This window comes from Argopecten irradians, chromosome 12, assembly GCF_041381155.1.
Source record: "Argopecten irradians isolate NY chromosome 12, Ai_NY, whole genome shotgun sequence".
Classification (NCBI taxonomy): domain Eukaryota; kingdom Metazoa; phylum Mollusca; class Bivalvia; order Pectinida; family Pectinidae; genus Argopecten; species Argopecten irradians.
Genome location: NC_091145.1, coordinates 6,395,063 through 6,415,729, shown reverse-complemented (window position 1 = coordinate 6,415,729; position 20,667 = coordinate 6,395,063). Strand labels below are relative to the sequence as shown.

At 34.8% G+C, this 20,667-nt stretch overlaps 3 protein-coding genes across 6 annotated transcripts in view; 1 reads left to right on the top strand and 2 right to left on the bottom strand.

Moving 5' to 3' along the window:
• Positions 1-13,920, top strand: part of LOC138336610 (uncharacterized) — a 32,308-nt gene extending 18,388 nt beyond the window's left edge. The window contains exons 2-3 of the mRNA XM_069286130.1: positions 13,003-13,176; positions 13,625-13,920. Coding sequence (XP_069142231.1) covers positions 13,003-13,176; positions 13,625-13,920 — 470 coding nt within the window. The remainder of the gene's footprint in view (positions 1-13,002; positions 13,177-13,624) is intronic.
• A 294-nt stretch (positions 13,921-14,214) lies between these two features.
• LOC138336607 (sodium- and chloride-dependent GABA transporter 1-like) lies at positions 14,215-17,613 on the bottom strand. Its single transcript, XM_069286128.1, has 4 exons — positions 17,533-17,613; positions 15,271-15,402; positions 14,682-14,781; positions 14,215-14,366 (listed from the first exon to the last, which is right to left on the bottom strand). Exons 1-4 carry the CDS (start codon positions 17,611-17,613, stop codon positions 14,215-14,217), a joined length of 465 nt encoding a protein of 154 aa, XP_069142229.1.
• The window catches only part of LOC138304600 (sodium- and chloride-dependent glycine transporter 1-like), a 35,320-nt gene continuing 29,923 nt past the window's right edge, over positions 15,271-20,667 (bottom strand). The window contains exons 9-12 of one of the 4 annotated variants that reach the window (XR_011205604.1): positions 20,474-20,586; positions 19,419-19,449; positions 17,474-17,619; positions 15,271-15,402 (exon numbers count right to left, since the gene is read on the bottom strand). Coding sequence is in view for 1 of the 4 variants with exons in the window: in XM_069244765.1 (XP_069100866.1) it covers positions 19,429-19,449; positions 20,474-20,586 (134 nt within the window). In the remaining 3 variants the exon portion in view is untranslated. Of the gene's footprint in view, positions 15,403-17,473; positions 20,587-20,667 lie in introns of all 4 variants that reach the window. The other 3 variants (XR_011205603.1, XM_069244765.1, XR_011205602.1) reach the window with 3 other exon arrangements.

The window sequence follows — 20,667 nt, the reverse complement described above, 5'->3', positions numbered from 1 at the left end:
GAAGTAAATAAAAATGTGAAAAAATGAAAATGTGATTTTTCCTCATCTGGGCCCATTTTGTCAGTCGCCGTCACATATGTCAGACACCCTAACCAACAGCTGAGAGGTTGAGGGCTAATGGTAGAATATTCTACCATTAGCCCTCGACTTTAGAGTAACAATCTGTCAAATGAAAACACCTGGTTTGTTTTCATCCTATCATTTTAAAAATGTTTTATAAATATTACTATAAAAAAGACATTCTATCCATGTATAATATGTTTATAAATCTATATTAGTGTACGTATTTGTATATCAAAGGCTATCATGCCTCGCGGTATCAGATTAAATTTTGATGTGTTAATATCCTTGACATTTACGTGTGAAACAGTATATATCTAGTAAAGATTATACAATACGAGCCACCATCTTGTATATTACTAAGGAAAGTTTTTCATTGTACAAGGAAACACTAACCATCATTGCATCTGATAATAATCTAAGCCATAACTTTTTTTTAGGAATTTGGTGGTGGGGGGAAGGGGGGAGATGAAGTACAATGACCCAGAATTCACTATAAGTGGTCTCACAAATTGGCTTCCTGCAATAAAAACTGTTTCACATTACTTATACAGTTAAAGGTGACAGGCTTCCATCTATAACAGCTACTGAACCCCAGCTGTGTTTTTATTGTGGGTCATATTTTTAAGAAGGAAGACAAATTCCTTACTGGATTTTTAAAAATATTTTTCGTGTGATCTTGAATTTTCTATCCCAGTATATGTGTCAAAGTTGTAAAGTGGGCTAGTAAAAATGTTGAAAAATGTAAAGTACTATACAGAAATAAATTATGTTTCGTCAGCTTAAGAAGGGAAGTAAATTTATGACAATGGATTGTTGAATGTAAATTCAGGTTTATTTTTTCTTTATTTGGCAATGAATATTATAAAGTTACCAATGAACTTATATTTCAACAAACAAACAAATATTTTATTTAAATTTATTACTCTGTTTTGATTTGTCATAATTGTTTCATAGTTCTGACTTATTTTCTCGCAATAAGCCTACTACCCTAGGATAAAACATTAAGATTTTTAGGAGAGGGGGGAGGGGGGGGGGGGAGATGGGCTTATTACTGGACACCCACCCTGGTTTCTTGCAGTCTGACCTTTATGTGTCAAAATCAGCCAGGGTTATTTAAGGATGTGCCAGGTTTGTTGGTGGAGGAAAGCCACAGTACCCTGAGAAAAACCACTGACCAACAGTCAGTACTGCCCCATATAGGATTCAAACACAGAACCCAGAGGTGGAGGACTTGTGGTAATACGTCAGGACATCTTAAACACTCGGCCACCTTGGTCAGTCGGACCTGTGTTTGTCTGGGAGATGACCACCTCCTCTTGTTGTTTTAGGAGCTCTACTAAGCCAACATCTGTTCATCATTTGATGTCTACTAGAATATTTCTCCTGTTAACAAGTCTCCTAAATGCTATGGCTTAGACTAGCAAGTTTTTGATAAGATTTTCTCTGCAGAGTTTTAATACCAGATTATCTCCCCCTAGACTGGCCACCAGACCCTAAGATGTTGACATGACTTTCTCAGTAGAATTCTAATACTAGATTATCTCCCCTAGACTGGTCACCAGACCCTAAGTTTCTAATACTAGGTCATCTCCCCCTAGACTGGCCACCAGACCTTAAGTTATTGATTAGATTTTCTCAATAGAATTATAATACTGGGTTATCTCCTTCTAGATTGGCCACCAGACCCTAAGTTGTTGATAAGGTTTTCTTGATAAGGTTTTCTCAGCAGAATTCTGATACTGGGTTATCTCCCCCTAGACTGTCCACCAGACCATAAGCTATTAATGATTGTGAATCTATGTTTTGGGAGACTGCATATACATAATTAATGTTAGTGTTGTGTCTCCGTGTACGATAATCAAGAAACTCTTTGACTAAACTCTTAATTATATAACCTGCCAGACCCTAAGTTGTTGATAAGGTTTTCTCAGTAGAATTCTGATACTGGGTTATCTCCCCCTAGACTGTCCACCAGACCCTAAGCTATTGATGATTGTGAATCTATGTTTTGGGAGACTGCATATACATAATTAATGTTAGTGTTGTGTCTCCGTGTACGATAATCAAGAAACTCTTTGACTAAACTCTTAACCTGCCAGACCCTAAGTTGTTGATAAGGTTTTCTCAGCAGAATTCTGATACTGGGTTATCTCCCCCTAGACTGTCCACCAGACCCTAAGCTATTGATGATTGTGAATCTATGTTTTGGGAGACTGCATATACATAATTAATGTTAGTGTTGTGTCTCCGCGTATGATAATCAAGAAACTCTTTGACTAAACTCTTAACCCCATGTTATATAGTGCTGCCCCACTGAAGCGTACAGACAAGGATGCAGAGCAGCACACCCCACCTGACCCACTCCTTTTATGGTGAGCACTTGGCAGGAGCAGAACCTACCTTTCTTATGTAGACTATTATTTGTCTTGATTAGTGGACAAGTTTTCCTTACAAGGGTAAAAAACTCGACCTTGGACCTAAAACGGTGCAGTGTCTGGTAAGGAAAAAATTCAGGAAACCCAATAAGGAAGTACAAAAGAGATAAGATCTCAGATTTAGTCGCATATATTGTACAATCATGCAATATAGGCATATTGAAAGACGGATTTAATTACATTTTTTCACAAAAAAAATGAAACAATTGCTTCTAATGAAATAACAAAACAAAAACAAAACAAAAAAACAGAAAAATTCTTTAAAGATATAGATATGTTAAAGAAATATACATAGAGAAACTATTTGTTGATGTTAATTGTTTTGTCTTTTTTGGAAAACAAAGAATTGAATAAATTTACCAGGTATGCACATAATGGTACAAAAAAATAGGTCATCATGTCATATATGTGTACCGGTATATACCTATGTAAAACAACCAGGTAGTTTCCCATGTAATCCGATTTCACAATCTGATATGAGATTCCAAAAAAAATATCTTAAGATTAAATGTTATAAACTTTTATAATAAGTATGGTTAGCTTACTTTCAGTAACAAGGAGGAGACATATTTTATAATGAATATATGGTTAGCTTACTTTCAGCAACAAGGAAGTGACATTCGCAGTTTTTAATAAAGAAAAGAATTCAAGCATTGAATTCAAATAAAAAGCTTATGCAAGAAGCAAGCATTTCAATAAAAGATATTACAATGTGATTCAGAACCTTTGATCCTTTCAGTGGTGTAAATTAGGTTCTGGCAGTATTGATAGCTTGATACATATACATTTATCTGCAAAAAGTTTAGTTTATATATAATTACTAATAATTAATTATAAGTCTAACATCCACCAGTCATTTAAAGACGTCCCAGATTTAGGAGGTGGAAGAAGCCGGAGAACCTGGAGAAAAACCACCGACCAGCAGTCAGTACCAGATGGCAACTGTCACACATATAGGATTCAAACTCAGACCAAGAGGTGAAGGGCTTGTGGTAGACTCAGACCACCAGACCCTATATATAAGTTGATAAGACTTTCTCAGCTAACACTTTACTAGATTATCTCCCCCTAGTTTGAAATTTAGGAATCAGACATGTTGGAGAAACAGAAATAATGAAGCCAAATTTAAGTGATTTGTATTTAATAGTATAGAGACAGATGGCAGGTCTAGGCTTGTGGTAATATGTTGGGACATTTAAACAAATCTATTTTACAGTTGATGTACATGTGCATATGCGTATCAACAGGTCTAGAAATAGAAAGTCTTTCATAAGAAATTAATTTTTATTTTAAAACTAAAACACTTAACATCCTGTTACATTTACTTCCTTGATTAAAGATAACCACACAAGTGATCACTTATCAATACTTAAAATATTTGTTGTGTTTTTATGTTACCAAGATACATGTATAGATTTGTTTTTATCTTTTGGTTCTTTCTAAAACTATTGAATAAGGATTAAATATGTATTTCCTTATTCTTATCTTTCTATAATTAATTTCAAAAGAAATAAAAAAAAATCGAATACAAGTTCATGCATGATCTCTATACATAGGTTACAAGTGTCGGAATTGACAGAGATAGTGGTCCTAATTAGCAGGCGGTCTTTATACAGAGGTAGTCGCTAAGACAGGGTGAATCAAAGAATACAGATTCATAATGTCAAATAATCCAGAGCTGATTATATTCACATTAATTAACATGAATTTCTGTACAAGAAATGATTGTGCTTTCGTGTTTATGACAGACAACCAAAAAGAAAGTGAATTGCAATTTGATATTCCATGTGCATATATTTCATAGTCACTTGGGAGAGTATCATGTTAACCAAGTGAACTTCGTCTTTGGTAACCTAATTTATGTTGAGGACTTGCTAAACTCATTCACCCCTGAAATTTCATAATGGACTGGTCTTATCTTTGATTTAGAAGGGTCTACATGGATATACAGGGGTGAAGAAGTTAAATGGCTGTTTGTATCACATAGCATGCTTAAAACTAAAAATAAACTGTTTCAAGTAACTTTTACGAAAGTAATTTTATTTTATGTATATATATATATGCACCTTTCAAACTTAAATATGACAGAAATGAAGCTCTAATTTTATAAATTTGTATAAATGTGTATTCAATCAGAGGGTCAAATGTGTCTTCAATGGCAGGGTCTCCTGTGTCTTCAATGGCAAGATCACATGTGTCCTCAATAGCAAGATCACACGTGTCTTCAATGGCAAGATCTCATGTGTCTTCAGTGGCAAGATCTCATGTGTCTTCAATGGCAAGATCATTTAATTTTTATTTAATGTATATATATATGCACCTTCCAAACTTTAATATGACAGAAATGAAGCTCTAATTTTATAAATTTGTATAAATGTGTCTTCAATCAGCGGGTCTCATGTGTCTCTTCAATAGCAAGATCACATGTGTCTTCAATGGCAGGGTCTCATGTGTCTTCAATGGCAAGATCACTTGTGTCTTCAATGGCAAGATCTCATGTGTCTCTTCAATGACAAGATCACATGTGTCTTCAATGGCAGGGTCTCATGTGTCTTCAATGGCAAGATCACATGTGTCTTCAATGGCAAGATCTCATGTGTCTTCAATGGCAAGATCTCATGTGTCTTCAATGGCAAGATCTCATGTGTCTTCAATGGCAAGATCTCATGTGTCTTCAATGGCAAGATCTCATGTGTCTTCAATGGCAAGATCTCATGTGTCTTCAATGGCAAGATCTCATGTGTCTTCAATGGCAAGATCTCATGTGTCTTCAATGGCAGGGTCTCATGTGTCTTCAATGGCAAGATCTCATGTGTCTTCAATGGCAAGATCTCATGTGTCTTCAATGGCAGGATCTCATGTGTCTTCAATGGCAAGATCTCATGTGTCTTCAATGGCAAGATCTCATGTGTCTTCAATGGCAAGATCTCATGTGTCTCTTCAATAGCAAGATCACATGTGTCTTCAATGGCAAGATCTCATGTGTCTTCAATGGCAAGATCTCATGTGTCTTCAATGCAGGGTCTCATGTGTCTTCAATGGCAAGATCTCATGTGTCTTCAATGGCAAGATCTCATGTGTCTTCAATGGAAAGATCTCATGTGTCTTCAATGGCAAGATCTCGTGTCTTCAATGGCAGGGTCTCATGTGTCTTCAATGGAGAGATCTCATGTGTCTCTTCAAGTAGCAAGATCACATATGTCTTCAATGGCAGGGTCTCATGTGTCTTCAATGGCAAGATATCATGTGTCTTCAATTGGTCTCATGTGTCTTCTTCAATGGCAATATCTTATGTGTCTTCAATGGCAAGATCTCATGTGTCTTCAATGGCAAGATCTCATGTGTCTTCAATGGCAAGATCTCATGTGTCTTCAATGGCAAGATCTCATGTGTCTTCAATGGCAAGATCTCATGTGTCTTCAATGGCAGGTTCTCAATGTGTCTTTCAATGGCAAGATCCACATGTGTCTTCAATGACAAGATCTCATGTGTCTTCAATGGCAAGATCTCATGTGTCTTCAATGGCAAGATCTCATGTGTCTTCAATGACAAGATCTCATGTGTCTTCAATGGCAAGATCTTATGTGTCTTCAATGGCAAGATCTTATGTGTCTTCAATGGCAGGGTATCATGTGTCTTCTTCAATGACAAGATCTCATGTGTCTTCAATGGCAAGATATCATTTGTCTTCAATGGCACAATCACATGTGTCTTCAATGACAAGATCACATGTGTCTTCAATGGCAAAATCTCATGTGTCTTCAATGGCAAGATCTCATGTGTCTCTTCAATACAAGATCACATGTGTCTTCAATGGCAAGATCTTATGTGTCTTCAATGGCAAGATATCATATGTCTTCAATTGGTCTCATGTGTCTTCTTCAATGGCAAGATCACATGTGTCTTCAATGGCAAGATCTCATGTGTCTTCAATGGAAAGATCTCATGTGTCTTCAATGGCAAGATCTCGTGTCTTCAATGGCAGGGTCTCATGTGTCTTCAATGGAGAGATCTCATGTGTCTCTTCAGTAGCAAGATCACATATGTCTTCAATGGCAGGGTCTCATGTGTCTTCAATGGCAAGATATCATGTGTCTTCAATTGGTCTCATGTGTCTTCTTCAATGGCAAGATCTTATGTGTCTTCAATGGCAAGATCACATGTGTCTTCAATAGCAGGGTCTCATGTGTCTTCAATGGCAGGGTCTCGTGTGTCTTCAATGGCAAGATCTCATGTGTCTCTTCAATAGCAAGATCACATGTGTCTTCAATGGCAAGATCACATGTATCTTCAATGGCACAATCACATGTGTCTTTAATGGCAAGATCTCATGTGTCTTCAATGGCAAAATCTCATGTGTCTTCAATGACAAGATCTCATGTGTCTTCAATGGCAAGATCTCATGTGTCTTCAATGGAAAGATCTCATGTGTCTTCAATGGCAAGATCTCGTGTCTTCAATGGCAGGGTCTCATGTGTCTTCAATGGAGAGATCTCATGTGTCTCTTCAGTAGCAAGATCACATATGTCTTCAATGGCAGGGTCTCATGTGTCTTCAATGGCAAGATATCATGTGTCTTCAATAGCAGGGTCTCATGTGTCTTCAATGGCAGGGTCTCGTGTGTCTTCAATGGCAAAATCACATGTGTCTTCAATGGCAAGATCACATGTGTCTTCAATGACAAGATCACATGTGTCTTCAATGACAAAATCTCATGTGTCTTCAATGGCAAGATCTCATGTGTCTCTTCAATAGCAAGATCACATTTGTCTTCAATGGCAAGATCACATGTGTCTTCAATGGCAAATCACATGTGTCTTTAATGGCAAGATCTCATGTGTCTTCAATGGCAGGGTCTCATATGTCTTCAATGACAAGATCTCATGTGTCCTCAATGGCAATATCTCATGTGTCTACAATGGCAGGGTCTCATGTGTCTTCAATGGCAAGATCTCATGTGTCTTCATTGGCAAGATCTCATGTGTCTTCAATGGCAGGGTCTCATATGTCTTCAATGGCAAGATCTCATGTGTCCTCAATGGCAAGATCTCATGTGTCTCTTTAATAGCAAGATCACATGTGTCTTCAATGGCAAGATCTTATGTGTCTTCAATGGCAAGATCACATGTGTCTTCAATGACAAGATCACATGTGTCTTCAATGGCAAGATCTCATGTGTCTCTTCAATAGCAAGATCACATGTGTCACCAATGGCAAGATCTTATGTGTCTTCAATGGCTGGGTCTCATGTGTCTTCAATGACAAGATATCATGTGTCTTCAATGGCAAGATATCATTTGTCTTCAATGGCAGGGTCTCATATGTCTTCAATGGCAAGATCTCATGTGTCCTCAATGGCAATATCTCATGTGTCTACAATGGCAGGGTCTCATGTGTCTTCAATGGCAAGATCTCATGTGTTCTTCAATGGCAAGATCTCATGTGTCTTCAATGGCAAGATCTCATGTGTCTTCAATGGCAAGATCTCATGTGTCTTCAATGGCAGGGTCTCATGTGTCTTCAATGGCAAGATCTCGTGTGTCTTCAATGGCAAAATCTCATGTGCCTTCAATGGCAGGGTCTCATTTGTCTTCAATGGCAAGATCTCATGTGTCTTCAATGGCAAGATCACAGGAGGAGTGTTGTGGGACTTAAATGGGGCAAGCATCAGTAGCTATAGGTAGCTCAAATTGAAAGAGCACCAGGCTGGTGTTTCGAGGTCCTGGGTTCGAACCCGGTCTGGCTGCTACATTTTCCTTTCTTTTTGTCTTTTTGGACCATGATCACCTACAAATGTATAACACAATCCCAACATCCATGAATGTGTACAACTTGGTATTTCAGCAGAAAAAAATATATACATGGACAAACATATAGCCTATGGACATATGGTCACTGATTGATGTAGAGCGTGCAAGCCAGGGAGGGGTCAGTGTTTGATCTTTACTACAGGGAGAGGTCATTATTTGATGTTTAAGGATCAGACTTTGGAGCTGTGAGCTATAGAAAGGAAGGTGATTACTTCGAGATTAAACTAATATTATCTCCATCTTCATTTTATCTTTCAACACCTCCTGTCTGTATAAACAGAGACTAAAGGCTCCAGTTTATTTATGTCTCTAAACAAAAGTAAAAACATCTTCCACCTGCGCAAGTATGCACTGTGGCTAATTTTTCTGAACATATACATTTTTTTTTTCAATCTTTGTACATTTTGTAGTTTTGATTCTAACCCTGTATATTCATGTTGGAATGAAAATACCAACTGTCAATTGCAGTGTGCCAGAAACTTTAAAAAAAATTAAAAAAGAAAAAAGCTTTGTGAAATTCAACGTCTGCAACCCACTAGACCCTAGACTCACAGCTTTCACAAAGAAAAGGGTAGGGTCTTTGGGCTTTTCAGACGATGATGGAAACTTGACAATGCATAAACTGTTTTATCTTCTGTGTAATAACATGTGCACATGGTTTCCTGAGTGTTAAAACAAGACATGAGGACCATAAATATCACTGTGTTTACACACTTGTAAACCATAAATTGACCGATAGCCAGGTGTAATATACCCACGCCTCGTGCTCGCAAACGCACGTGTTTCTATTCAATGTCGGAGCAAACGTCGTAGCACACACAATACAAAATGACTTGATTGACAGCTGGTGATCCGTCAATTCTTGTCAGTATAGTAACTCTTTGGTTTTCTTTTGTAAAAAATATATTTGGGTCAATGCATATAGATAATGTTATTATACCTCTACTTTATTTACACTATATAAAAGATACTTTGTTAAATTTACTAGCTCCTGCTTTTTCCAAAAACCTCTCTCAGCTGTGTGTTAGTCATCGAACTAGCACACCCCTGGAAGCTAGCACACCCTTGACCTCGGGTATTTAACCAATCAGATTTTAGGTGGGTGGGACTTAATTCCGATCATGCCATCAGTTGCTAGGTGACGTAACAATTGGACGGAGCTAGTTTCCGATCACGCCATCTCCGTTGACGTACTCAGACGACGTTAGTATCGATCGGAAATTGTTACCGAACACGTCGTCATGTTTATCTTGTAAGTGAGAGGCTTGTGAAAAAATGTAATGGGGTCAGAGGACAATACCTTTTACATGTACGTACAGTTGTTATGTATATATTTAGGCTACCTGTAAGTGGTTAACGTCTCGGAATTTCAACAATATTTATATACAAATTTAGTATTATGCCTAGTGGTATATAAATGTTGAAATATCGAGAAATCATAGCGGAATCAAATTTTAACCTGCGGTTTGAATAGAAGCAAAACAAAACGGCGTATGAAAGAAATATATTTGTAGTCTTATCATAGCTTTTGTATGTATCGGTATATTAAAACAGTTAAAGTATGGGATTGAGTGATATATCAAGTTTCCGGTTTCCCTCGAACTTGCCTATTTCCCGAGGCTCCGCCTCGGGAAATAGACAAGTCTCGGGAAACCAGAAACTTGCTATATCCCTCAACCCCATACTTTAACTGTATACTTATACTATAGAATTATGGTTTAAAAAAAATAGGACAATAACAATACAAAAAATACAGGAATGTGCACAAACAAAAATAAAACCAAAACAGATCTAGAATACATATAAAAAAACCTGAAAACCATGTTAAAATTATAGACTTCTTGTTGTTGCAAGGCAAATTACTTTTGCGCTCTTAAAGAGAAGGTACATTTATATAGTTTGACTAACAACAATCAGGAAGTCTACATAGGAGGTCTAGAATAGATATAACAATAGGTCTATAAATAAAACAATACAAAAATAGGAGTTGTTTTTGTTGAATTGACTGCCAAGGCTCATATATATCTAGTGCAATTAATGAAGAAAATTTGGTGCAGTTTGTCGATTTAAAAAAAAAAAATACACCAAAATTCAATCTGTGGTGGGTAGCTGTTGGCTAGCTAACTAGAAGAGACAGAAGCCAAAGCTCGGTGCTATTCAGAAAAATTAGAAATCTGTCGATTTAGAAAAAAATATCACTCCTATACGATGCAGCTGTCTATTTTGAGAAGACATTTTAGAGGTCTTCAGATATCATAATGTATGAATCCTGCAGTGAAAAAGACAGGTGTAAAACTCAAAACTCGTTTGCTATCAAGGTATATCATCAGTGTTATATTGAAAATGCAGAAAACTATTTAAATGCATCCATTAGCCTGATATCAAAATCTGATCAAGGATGATAGTTTTGGACCGCCTTGCTCAGTGCGTAACCTTCTGGTGAAGTGAAGGTTTTACCACTCAAGAAACGCAACGCGATAGATATATCAGCATCTTATCGTAGTTGGAGCTATTTTAAGTCGGAGCTTATGGTAATTCATTGAAAGTGATGAATTAACAAAGATTTTGAAAACAAATTATGGCCTAAGCATCATTCTAAATGTTCGGAATCACCCCGAGGCATGACGTATGTAAGTTTGGATCTGGGAGACTGCCTGACAGGGTTTATGGATGTTTCGGTCTTAGGCATGCATGTTTTTTGGATTGAAGCAAGGGTGTGTTTGTTGGTGTTATTTTTCTTGTGTATTTTTTTTTTTTTAATTTCTAAACTATACACTAAACTTGTTGTTGCAATTATGCAATGTTGTTGTCAAACAAAAAACGAAAAAAAAACCAACAACATGTTGCTGCTTTAGAAGGTGGTGGAAAGCCAGAGTACTCAGTTAAAATTCATCAACATCACATAGCTATGTGTTTATGGGATTCGTACTTGAAACCCTGAAGTGGAATAATTGTGTAATATGTCAGAACAATGCATTCATTCAGATAGTTCTTGTAAATCATGTGATAGGTGAGAAGTATACCCTTGGTATGAAAGATAGGGATATTTCATCCTCAGAGTTAATCATTATATTAGGTAGGTAAAATCTGAAGGACGGTCTTGGGTTTTACCCAATATAGAAACACCTCTTGAGGAATTCATTCTTATCTCTTGTATACTGTCATATGATAGAGTTTTTTATAACCTCTAGATTTTCAATCACTGGTATCGATCGTTATGTCATCGGTGGAAATAATTACCTCTGCCTTCTCAAATATTTCTGTTGTTACGGCCATCAATACATGAGGTAACTACCATGTGATCACGTAGAACACCTTCAGATACTTATTACACTATGTCAATTCTTTATAATTGCCTTTTCCCATTTTGAATAATTTACAATAATGTCTTTGTCAAAATGGTGTATATATAGTTTGTCTTTATATTGATGGGCGGTATTCAGATGATAGAATATCTGCTGAATTATTTTAGTTTTGTATAATCTTTTAAGTAAAAGTTACCCCTGTTAATTCATAATGAACTATTCCAGTGTCTGAAATGGAAGAGTTTAAATTTCAAAAAAGGGGAGAATGAGCTAAACAAATAAGATTTTGTATTCCTGCTCTTCGAAAATTTTGCATTTTCAAATGTCATAATAAAAGAAAATAAAAAGTGAAAAATAAATTCAAATTGTGTCTGTTTTTTTATAAAGTAAATATTTAAGTCTATAACAGCCGCAGGACAGGTACAATAGGTAAATATGTTTTTTTGTGTCAAACTTTTGCACTTCCTGGTCCAGGTGCACCATATTAGCCTTTTTTCATCACTCAATGTTTCTGAAAATATCAGTTTTGGAATTCCATGGTATAAGATGAATCACATGGGCTTTTAAAACTTATATAACTCGGTGACATATGCATTGTGTCTCAAATAACAGGGAAGTAGTCCGTAGTCTGGTTTATGGTATAAAGATGTACTGTATATTAGCAGAAAACAGATAGTGGATAAGTATTCTTGTGGCAAGTCCATTAGAATGCGTAGATGATTACGGTACTCAGGAACCAATATTAATACAGTTATGATAAAAATGTTTGACAGATCATCATTTATCCTAACTCCAAATTTGTATCTGGATGGATATTTCAAACTTGGTAAGAATTTGTACTAATTAATTAACTGTAATCAAAATTAATTAATATGGTATAATCATGTTTTAAATTTTATGGGTTACTGCATTTTATCAACAATTTCATTAAAATGTAAAATGTTTTCATTTTAATGATTAAATTTTTCAAGTTTTGATCACTTGAAGCCTTATACAATGTACTTCATTTATGATTAAGGTGTCTTGGTATAATGATAGATTAATTTTATGTGAAAATGAATATCTTTTGAGATATATAGCATTAATTTATTGACATTAATTTGAGTTAATTAAGTTTAATTATGTAAACATGATTGAAATATATTCTAGAGTTATCTCTCCTATGCGAATATATCGTTTGTGATGTCATTTACAATTTTGAAAGCAAAAACATTTTTGAAAGCGAAAACTTGCATCGTTTCCCATAAAAATATAATGTTAGTCTCGCAAGAACACGACGCTACAATCAATATCCACAAGCAAGGGCAGGTAACTCTTTAATATACAAAACAAAAGAATAGTCAATTAAGAAAGCCGCCTTTTATCAATTTTTTTTTATTATTTTTACAGGCCAAGAATTGGATAAAAACATACAAAGAAATGTTGAAAATGTGAAAAGACCGATTCCAGCTGGCGGTAAGCCAAAACCTCGGATTTCAAAGAAGCCTGTGGTGTCAAGTAAGCCAGTGGCTAGACTTCCTTCACAAACCAGTGTTGATTCCATAAAGGGGAATAACTCTACAGGTATAGGTTTTGGATTATATTGTGTATTTGCATTTGCAGAGTTATCTGCCCTTGCAATCACATAGTGATTGTAATGTCAAATTTTGAATATCATTATTTGTAGATCATCTGATTCCCATCAAGTTCCACCTCAGCAATTTAGTTAAAACTTACCTCAATGATCCTGACATGGTCTCAACTAAGTATTGTTATTATTAGGGTCATTCCCAAATTCAAGATGGCCACCATGGCACCATGTCTAATACATATTTCCTAGTTAGGAAAGTTGTCAGATGACCATAAAGACTATATGACCTTTTGTTTATCAGTTTCCTAATCATTACTGATTATCTTGATGTGATTTTGTCTTGTTTTCAAAATCATTCTGAATTATGAAAAAAATCTGGCAGATATATATTTGGGGACTTTATATATTGCACAGCTATGTAACTTTTTATTTTTTTTTTAGGTCATGCCTCCAAATCGCCATTGCACAATCACACCCAATCTCCAAGTCCTAATGAAAATGACCAGCACAACTCCCGTGATCCTTCCAAGACAACAACCTCAAATGTGCCTGAGCCTAAATTCTCTCCCTTAGCACAACATAAGAACACAGGTTCTGATGATGTCATTGATAGTAAACAATATAAGAACACAGATTCTGATGATGTCAAGAACACATATTCTGATGATGTCATTGATAGTGCTCAACATAAGAGCACAGGTTCTGATGATGTCCATTTCTATATATACTGGGGATGACTCCAACAAGAAACCTACTAGATTTGTTTCTTGATACAAGATATGACTCCCAGCATTGTTTTTAATTGAGAGGCATGCAAAATATTATATCTTCATGTTTAACTTTGCATTAGATTAATAAAACAGTTACAGAACGAAGAGCAAATAAAATAAGTAAATTGTCACCCAATGAAATAGCATATCAATGTTTCTGTTTTCGTTAAATTAAAATAAATAGATAATAAATACAAAAACAAAGATTTCTGTAAATCAATGCATAACATATGATAGCCCCTACGATACAAATATTATTATCTAAAGCTGAACGTAATCGTTCATGTTTGAATTTTTACAGAAGTGTGTACCGTTATCATCGCCGGAGAAATAAAAACACCAGCAGATCTTCCACCACACACTTGGCTGGTAACCAATCATCAGTTCCAGATCCTTGTAAAACCGGTCAGCTCCTACAAAATTGGAATAGTAGTTTGCACACACATGTATGTTTAAATGACGACTGTAAACAAGCTTATTTTCGCGGGAAATAATTTAGCGTTTTCGTGCATTACGATGTTTTTGCGGCAAATTAATTTTACAATTTACAAGTAAACCGTTCTACTGTAGTTACATCTTTTTCGCATCGATTTATTTTCGCAAATTCTTGTAGCCCGCATATTACGCAAAAATAAATTTTATCGCCAAATCAAAATAAGATGTTAACTCCAGAAATGACTTCTCCAACGAATTCGCCATTTTCAGGATGATCTGATATCGACGCTCACCATAAATCCAGGCGATAGCGATGCATTCAGCCAGACAAAGCAACATAAGAGAGAACGTAGCACAGTACCAGTCCATGATCTGTAGAATATACACGCCTCCCTGTAAAACAAAGGATTTATACTCTTATCATAAGGTAATGAATCAGGTAAGGAGTTAGTAATATCGTCATTACAGTTATTAAAGTTAGTAACATGACAATTACACACACAGTGGCAAGCGCTCAACTTCACACCAAACGTGAGGTGGTGTCAAAGCAGACGTTGGGAAGAAGAAAATTAGTTAAATAGAAGAGACAATGTAATATCTTAAATTTAGTCACCTTTTATGATCAAGCATTTGGAGCAGCAGGTACAATTCTAGTTCACACCTGCAGGGTCATATCGTAATTACGATAACTAAAGTTGGTAACATCGTAATTACTATAATCAAACAACAAAGTTGATTGGTAATACCATATTCTTTGTAGCAGAGTTAATGTAAATAGCTAGCAGTGTTTGCCTTAAATGGCATCTTGAAAAACGTATTGCTTATTATTCCTCATAAATTTTACCTTGGGATTTAAAAAAAAAATCTGGATTAATTTCTCACCTGCATTACACAAGGGACACCGAGCAGAAACTCGATAAAACACATGACAGCTGTGAAAAGCACCTTCCTGTTGGCGAGGAGATCCGGGAACTCGTCCACAAACGCGCTCGTCATTGTTTCAAACATCCCAAACTAAAAACACAGATGAGAGTGTGAGTGTGGGCCTAGACACATGTGAACCAATTACACATGATTTGAACCTTGATGTGAAGAGCATCAGCTATATAAAAAGTTTATAACAATTATCAAACAATGTTAACATTCCAATATGTCAAAGATTTTACAAAAGGAAGAGAAAATGGATCTAACCCCCTTTAACCATAACCCCTTCTACAGCATTGATCAGTAAAATTGACCTAATATTTTTTTTTTCAATCAAAAATGCAATTACTAAATATATTTAGTTAATTCAATAAATGCAATTACTAAATATATTTTAAAAACTTTCCTTTACTAATTTTTGTGCAGATATCCCGCAAGTGCAAGTTTTGAGACGTAACCACTCATTTTTTTCTCTTCCAGTTTGGAAAAAAATGTAAAACTTATCAAGCAATGGTCAGCATTAATCAAATTATCCAGAAGTGAATGAAAGTTCCATAGTTAAGTTAATTAAAAACATGTTGTTATGATGACAATAACGTGACTAAAATGTAATTAATAGAATAGACAATTATTGACGTCACAATTTCTCCAAGAAACCGTTTTTAGATAACATTTTTTCCCCAAACATTTCCCCCAGATACCAATTACCCAACAAATAAAGAATGCCTAAATTAAATCTCGTATGATGAATCTGTTTTAAACAAATAACCAATTGATAACTTCAATTCAGATACTCAAATATGGAAAAATGAGCTCAGGGTACAATACAGACGTATAGAAAAATCACCGAGGCTTGTATCGTCAGGATTCTGAAAAGCCACCGGGAAGTGAGCATCAGTTCTCTTCATTGTCTCAAATGAATTGAAATATGCAAACACTTCCTGGTGAAAATAATGTATAAAATAGTACTGAGCACAGGTAAGGTCCATGTTCCAAAGTAATGCATTTTAATGCTACTTCAACCATTTTTATGAGGACAAAAAATCAATCCAAAACTGACACTTTTATAGAATATATATCATTACTTATTATGCCTAAACAACAATTTTCTGATTGTTTATTTATGTATACCTGGAATATTATATTTTTTCATAGATTTCAGGTAAAAAAAGTTGGATGAAGATATGTTTACTATATTTATCATAAAGAAAAAAATGTTTGTTTTGTTGATTTTTTTATTGTACGTCTCATTCATTTAAAATGCAAGGTCAGATCAGTTCGAAATATCGTATTTTCTTATCAAACATACAGATTTTTAGAAACAATGTTTACAACTATGTATTTATCCATGAGTTTTTCACATTAAGCATTCTCTTCCAGTTTTGCTGGACCAGCAAAATGTGTTCTCAAGGATAAAGGAGTATATATTGAACCAAAGTAATTCGTTTCAAATGGGCAAAGCATCCATGAAAAGACGTACAACGTACAATGTTGCATTTGTTTTAGAACATGGGTCTTTTACAATTATGCTTCAGTTCAGATTTCTTCAAAACAAAATATGGTCTGGCCAAATAAATATCTCTTGTATGCCTTTATGTATTTAGAAATAAACATCTGGATGGTCTTGTAATATCCACAACATTGATCAAATTTCTCATATTTTTCCAATTTGATCTATTTATTTGGCCAGGGAACTTCTGTGCCTTGGTGAATAGTCTATACGTTTATATAAATACCCAGATACAAAAATGTGCTTCCATCATAGATACTAAACAAAGAGTTATTCAAATTCAATAATTCAACTTTTTTTTTTGAAGAAATATTTTGAAAGTGTTCTTTATTCAAATTCTAATCTATCCAATTCTATAAAACAATGATGAAAATTCTAACATATTATTCGGTTTTTGAAGTGAAATGAAATATATTTGAATTATACAGTTTCTAGAAAGAAGTAAATTTTAACCATCTGAAGAAGATTCTGGTGTAAAAGATGAAAATAAACATTCATTACACATTTCTTTGTATCAATCCATATTTGTTCCTGCTTTATTATACAAATTATTATTCATAGAAAAAAAATGGTCAAATAATACACACAATTCTTGGAGAAATGTGAAAATATGAAAACCATTGCTTGTATAAGTGACATAAAAGAAGGTACCTCTTATTTAGGTTATGAGTGTTTCAACTGATAAGAATATGATATTCTATTTATCATACGGTACACGGCAAACCAAGACAGTCGAGTAGATGGAAAGAGTAGGCCTTGATGAGATAAGTCTTCAGGAATTCGGTCAGCATCATGGGCTGGTAAGGGAAGACATAAAATGGGAGAGGTTACAAATACTTCACCACCAGATACTAAGATCTATTTCATAGAGGTCCCAGACGGATATAGGCGCCCACCATTCAATAATCTATGTCAGTGAAAGAAAGATATTTTCTCTGCATTTCCTTCTTTTGACGTATTGAATAGTATAAATGTACATGATAGGGTGAACTTTTTCTGGTTAGCAGCAACAGAAATCAATTTCAATATAGCTACTGTCAGCCATGTTGTGTTTAGATTTGTTCCATATAATGTATCTGCAGAAATCGGGACCAAGCAAACCCAAAAAAATTGAACTTAAAGAAGCTAGTACTTTCTTATGTTAAAAATTGGCATAACTATTGAAGGACCAAGAAGAACCTTAGATAAATTTCAAAGAAACCTCTTAAGCTCTTCCTGAGAAATAGCAGTAACAGTTTGCAACTCTCAAAATCCAAGATACCTGGCTGTCTGCACTCTTTTTGTCTGATTGTTCAAGAGGGATCAAATATAAAATTTGGGACAGATTCATTCAGTACTTTCTAAGAAATAGAAATAACAAAACAATTATCAAAATCCAAGATGGCGGTCTATAGGCCATCTTGATGACGGGTATATAGGCCTGGCCTGTTGCCCAATCCTTTTGGATAAAATTGGTTGAAATGAAAATGACCCATGGGTATGAGAATGGACGGATGGACCACTGACCATGGACGAAAGGCAATTAAATTAGCCCACCATCATTATGAAATTCCCATTAAATTCAAACAATTATTCCTATTTATTAAATCGAAATTAATTATAAAATTCCTTTAGAAAGAATATATTCTTTTATTTGAATGGCATATTTCAGAAATGAGAGAGCTTCCCAAAATGATGGTAATATTATATATCATAAGTTATACTTGGTAAATTAATTGTTGTTAGAATGCAATACATTTATCAAAATAAGAATTCTATTAGAAGTTATATGTTGACAATTAAGTTTATATTTTGATCCTTGCCTTTTAATCAATCTTTACACTTTTAAGGGAGAATACAAACAGAGGAATTTATAACCATAGCTTATTTCAATAGATACTTCAGTTAAAAGATTATTTTCCCGCTATGTCTTTATTCTAATATTTGTTTAATCAAGAGAAAAAAAAGGAAGTTGCCTATTACTTAGATAATTGTTGTCATAAGCTTGCTTTATTTCCATTGAACCCATGTATAAATCCAGATGGCCATGACATATACCGTATTTGCCGCAATTAGCGCCCAGGGCGCATAAATAATTGTAACAAAGGGGGCGCTTATTAATGTACCAAAATGTAAGTTGAGGATGAAAAAGAGTCAGTCCTATTCTAAATCTTTCTGTATTCATGTACATTATTCTGTTACAGTAAACATTCCTTTTATCCTTTATTATGTCAGCAATTTACATATAAAAGACTCATGTAATATGGGATACAATGCTGATATTAGTGGTATCGCATGGGAGCGTCTATACATCTTCAACTCTTTACCAAAAAAGGGGAGGGATGCTTATAGGGGGAGGGGCGCTAATTAGAGCGAATAAGGTACACATGAACCAGTAAATGTTTCAAACACTTACAAGAAACAGTAGAAAAGACTTAATTTGAATGCATACAAAATAACCACTCAAACACACAGCGAACTGCTTACGGACATCTCACAATATCTCATAACTCTCTCATAACATCTACAAAATTCTCACACCTCTAAAACACTCTTGCCACTCCCTCACATATCTTTCACCATTTTCCTCTCACTGACTTTCACAGTGGGTTTTTACCTGTAACCAGTTATCCAGGCTTGTTACATAGCTGTTTACACAAAAGAAAAAATAACAGATTCTGATTAGCTGGATTTACAAGTGAAAACATGTGCATCGAGAAATACATATATTACAAAACTATAATAATACTTCACTCAAGCATTTTAAACCCGTCTTTAGACAAATACCACCTCATATCTAAATAGGTATCTTTTGTGAATTCATTTCGTTTTTTTGTGAATAAATTAACTACATTTGAAGATAAAATGGAAAAGTCAAACATGTCACCAGATGAAAATGTTTCACTATTAACATTTTGTTTTCCAAACTAATGCTGCAAGATATTATTCAATCGTTTAGCTTAAAATTAACCAAACAAATGTGAAATCATTTTCTAAGTAAAATGTATTTTTCCATAAGATCTGTCAACCTCATCATTTCTGAATAACAATTTTAAACTTAGCCATGCAGGGTAACTAACTGAAATCAGATTTTAACTATTCATGACAGTTAGACTTCATGAAAATCGATTAACCTCCATAATTTGATTTTGAAAACTCAAGCAAAATATAAACATTTATACATAAACCAATAGGTACATGAACCAATAAGCCTAAGAAAATACCATCTGATCAGTTATCTTACACAAGCATCGTAAGAAGAAAGCTCTTTGAAACAGATGATATCCTAACACATCTCTTCCACATCAGAGAAAGGGAGGTAACTCTAAGCACATTAACTTAATAGTTTGTGAAATGGCTTTCTAAGAAATATACCTAAATAGAAATCAAAGAATTCAATTTATGATATCTTTATACAAATTGAAATCAAAGAAAGATAAATTATTTTGTCATAATAAACTACATTTGTGACCATATAGATTTATTGATTTAAATTTTTTTTTTATTAATTTCTACAAGTTTTCTCAAAAGTTGTAGCTTTGTATTTCACAGGTACTCCTGTTAATTATCTTTAGCTTGTAGAAGATTGTGATTTAAAGGTTAGAGGTCACAATGTAGCTATTACGCATTATTAGATGTGCTGTATAGACAATATTTAGTGTAGGTATATACCTGTGTATCGAGTCCTACTGTAAACAGCATAAGGAAGAATAACACGGCCCACAGAGGAGAGATCGGAAGTGTCGTCATCGCTTCGGGGTACGCAACAAATGCTAGTCCGGGGCCTTCAATAACAATAACATATATTTACAGCTGAGATGAAAAATCGGAAGCATTAATTGTCATCAAACCAACAATGTTGTGAA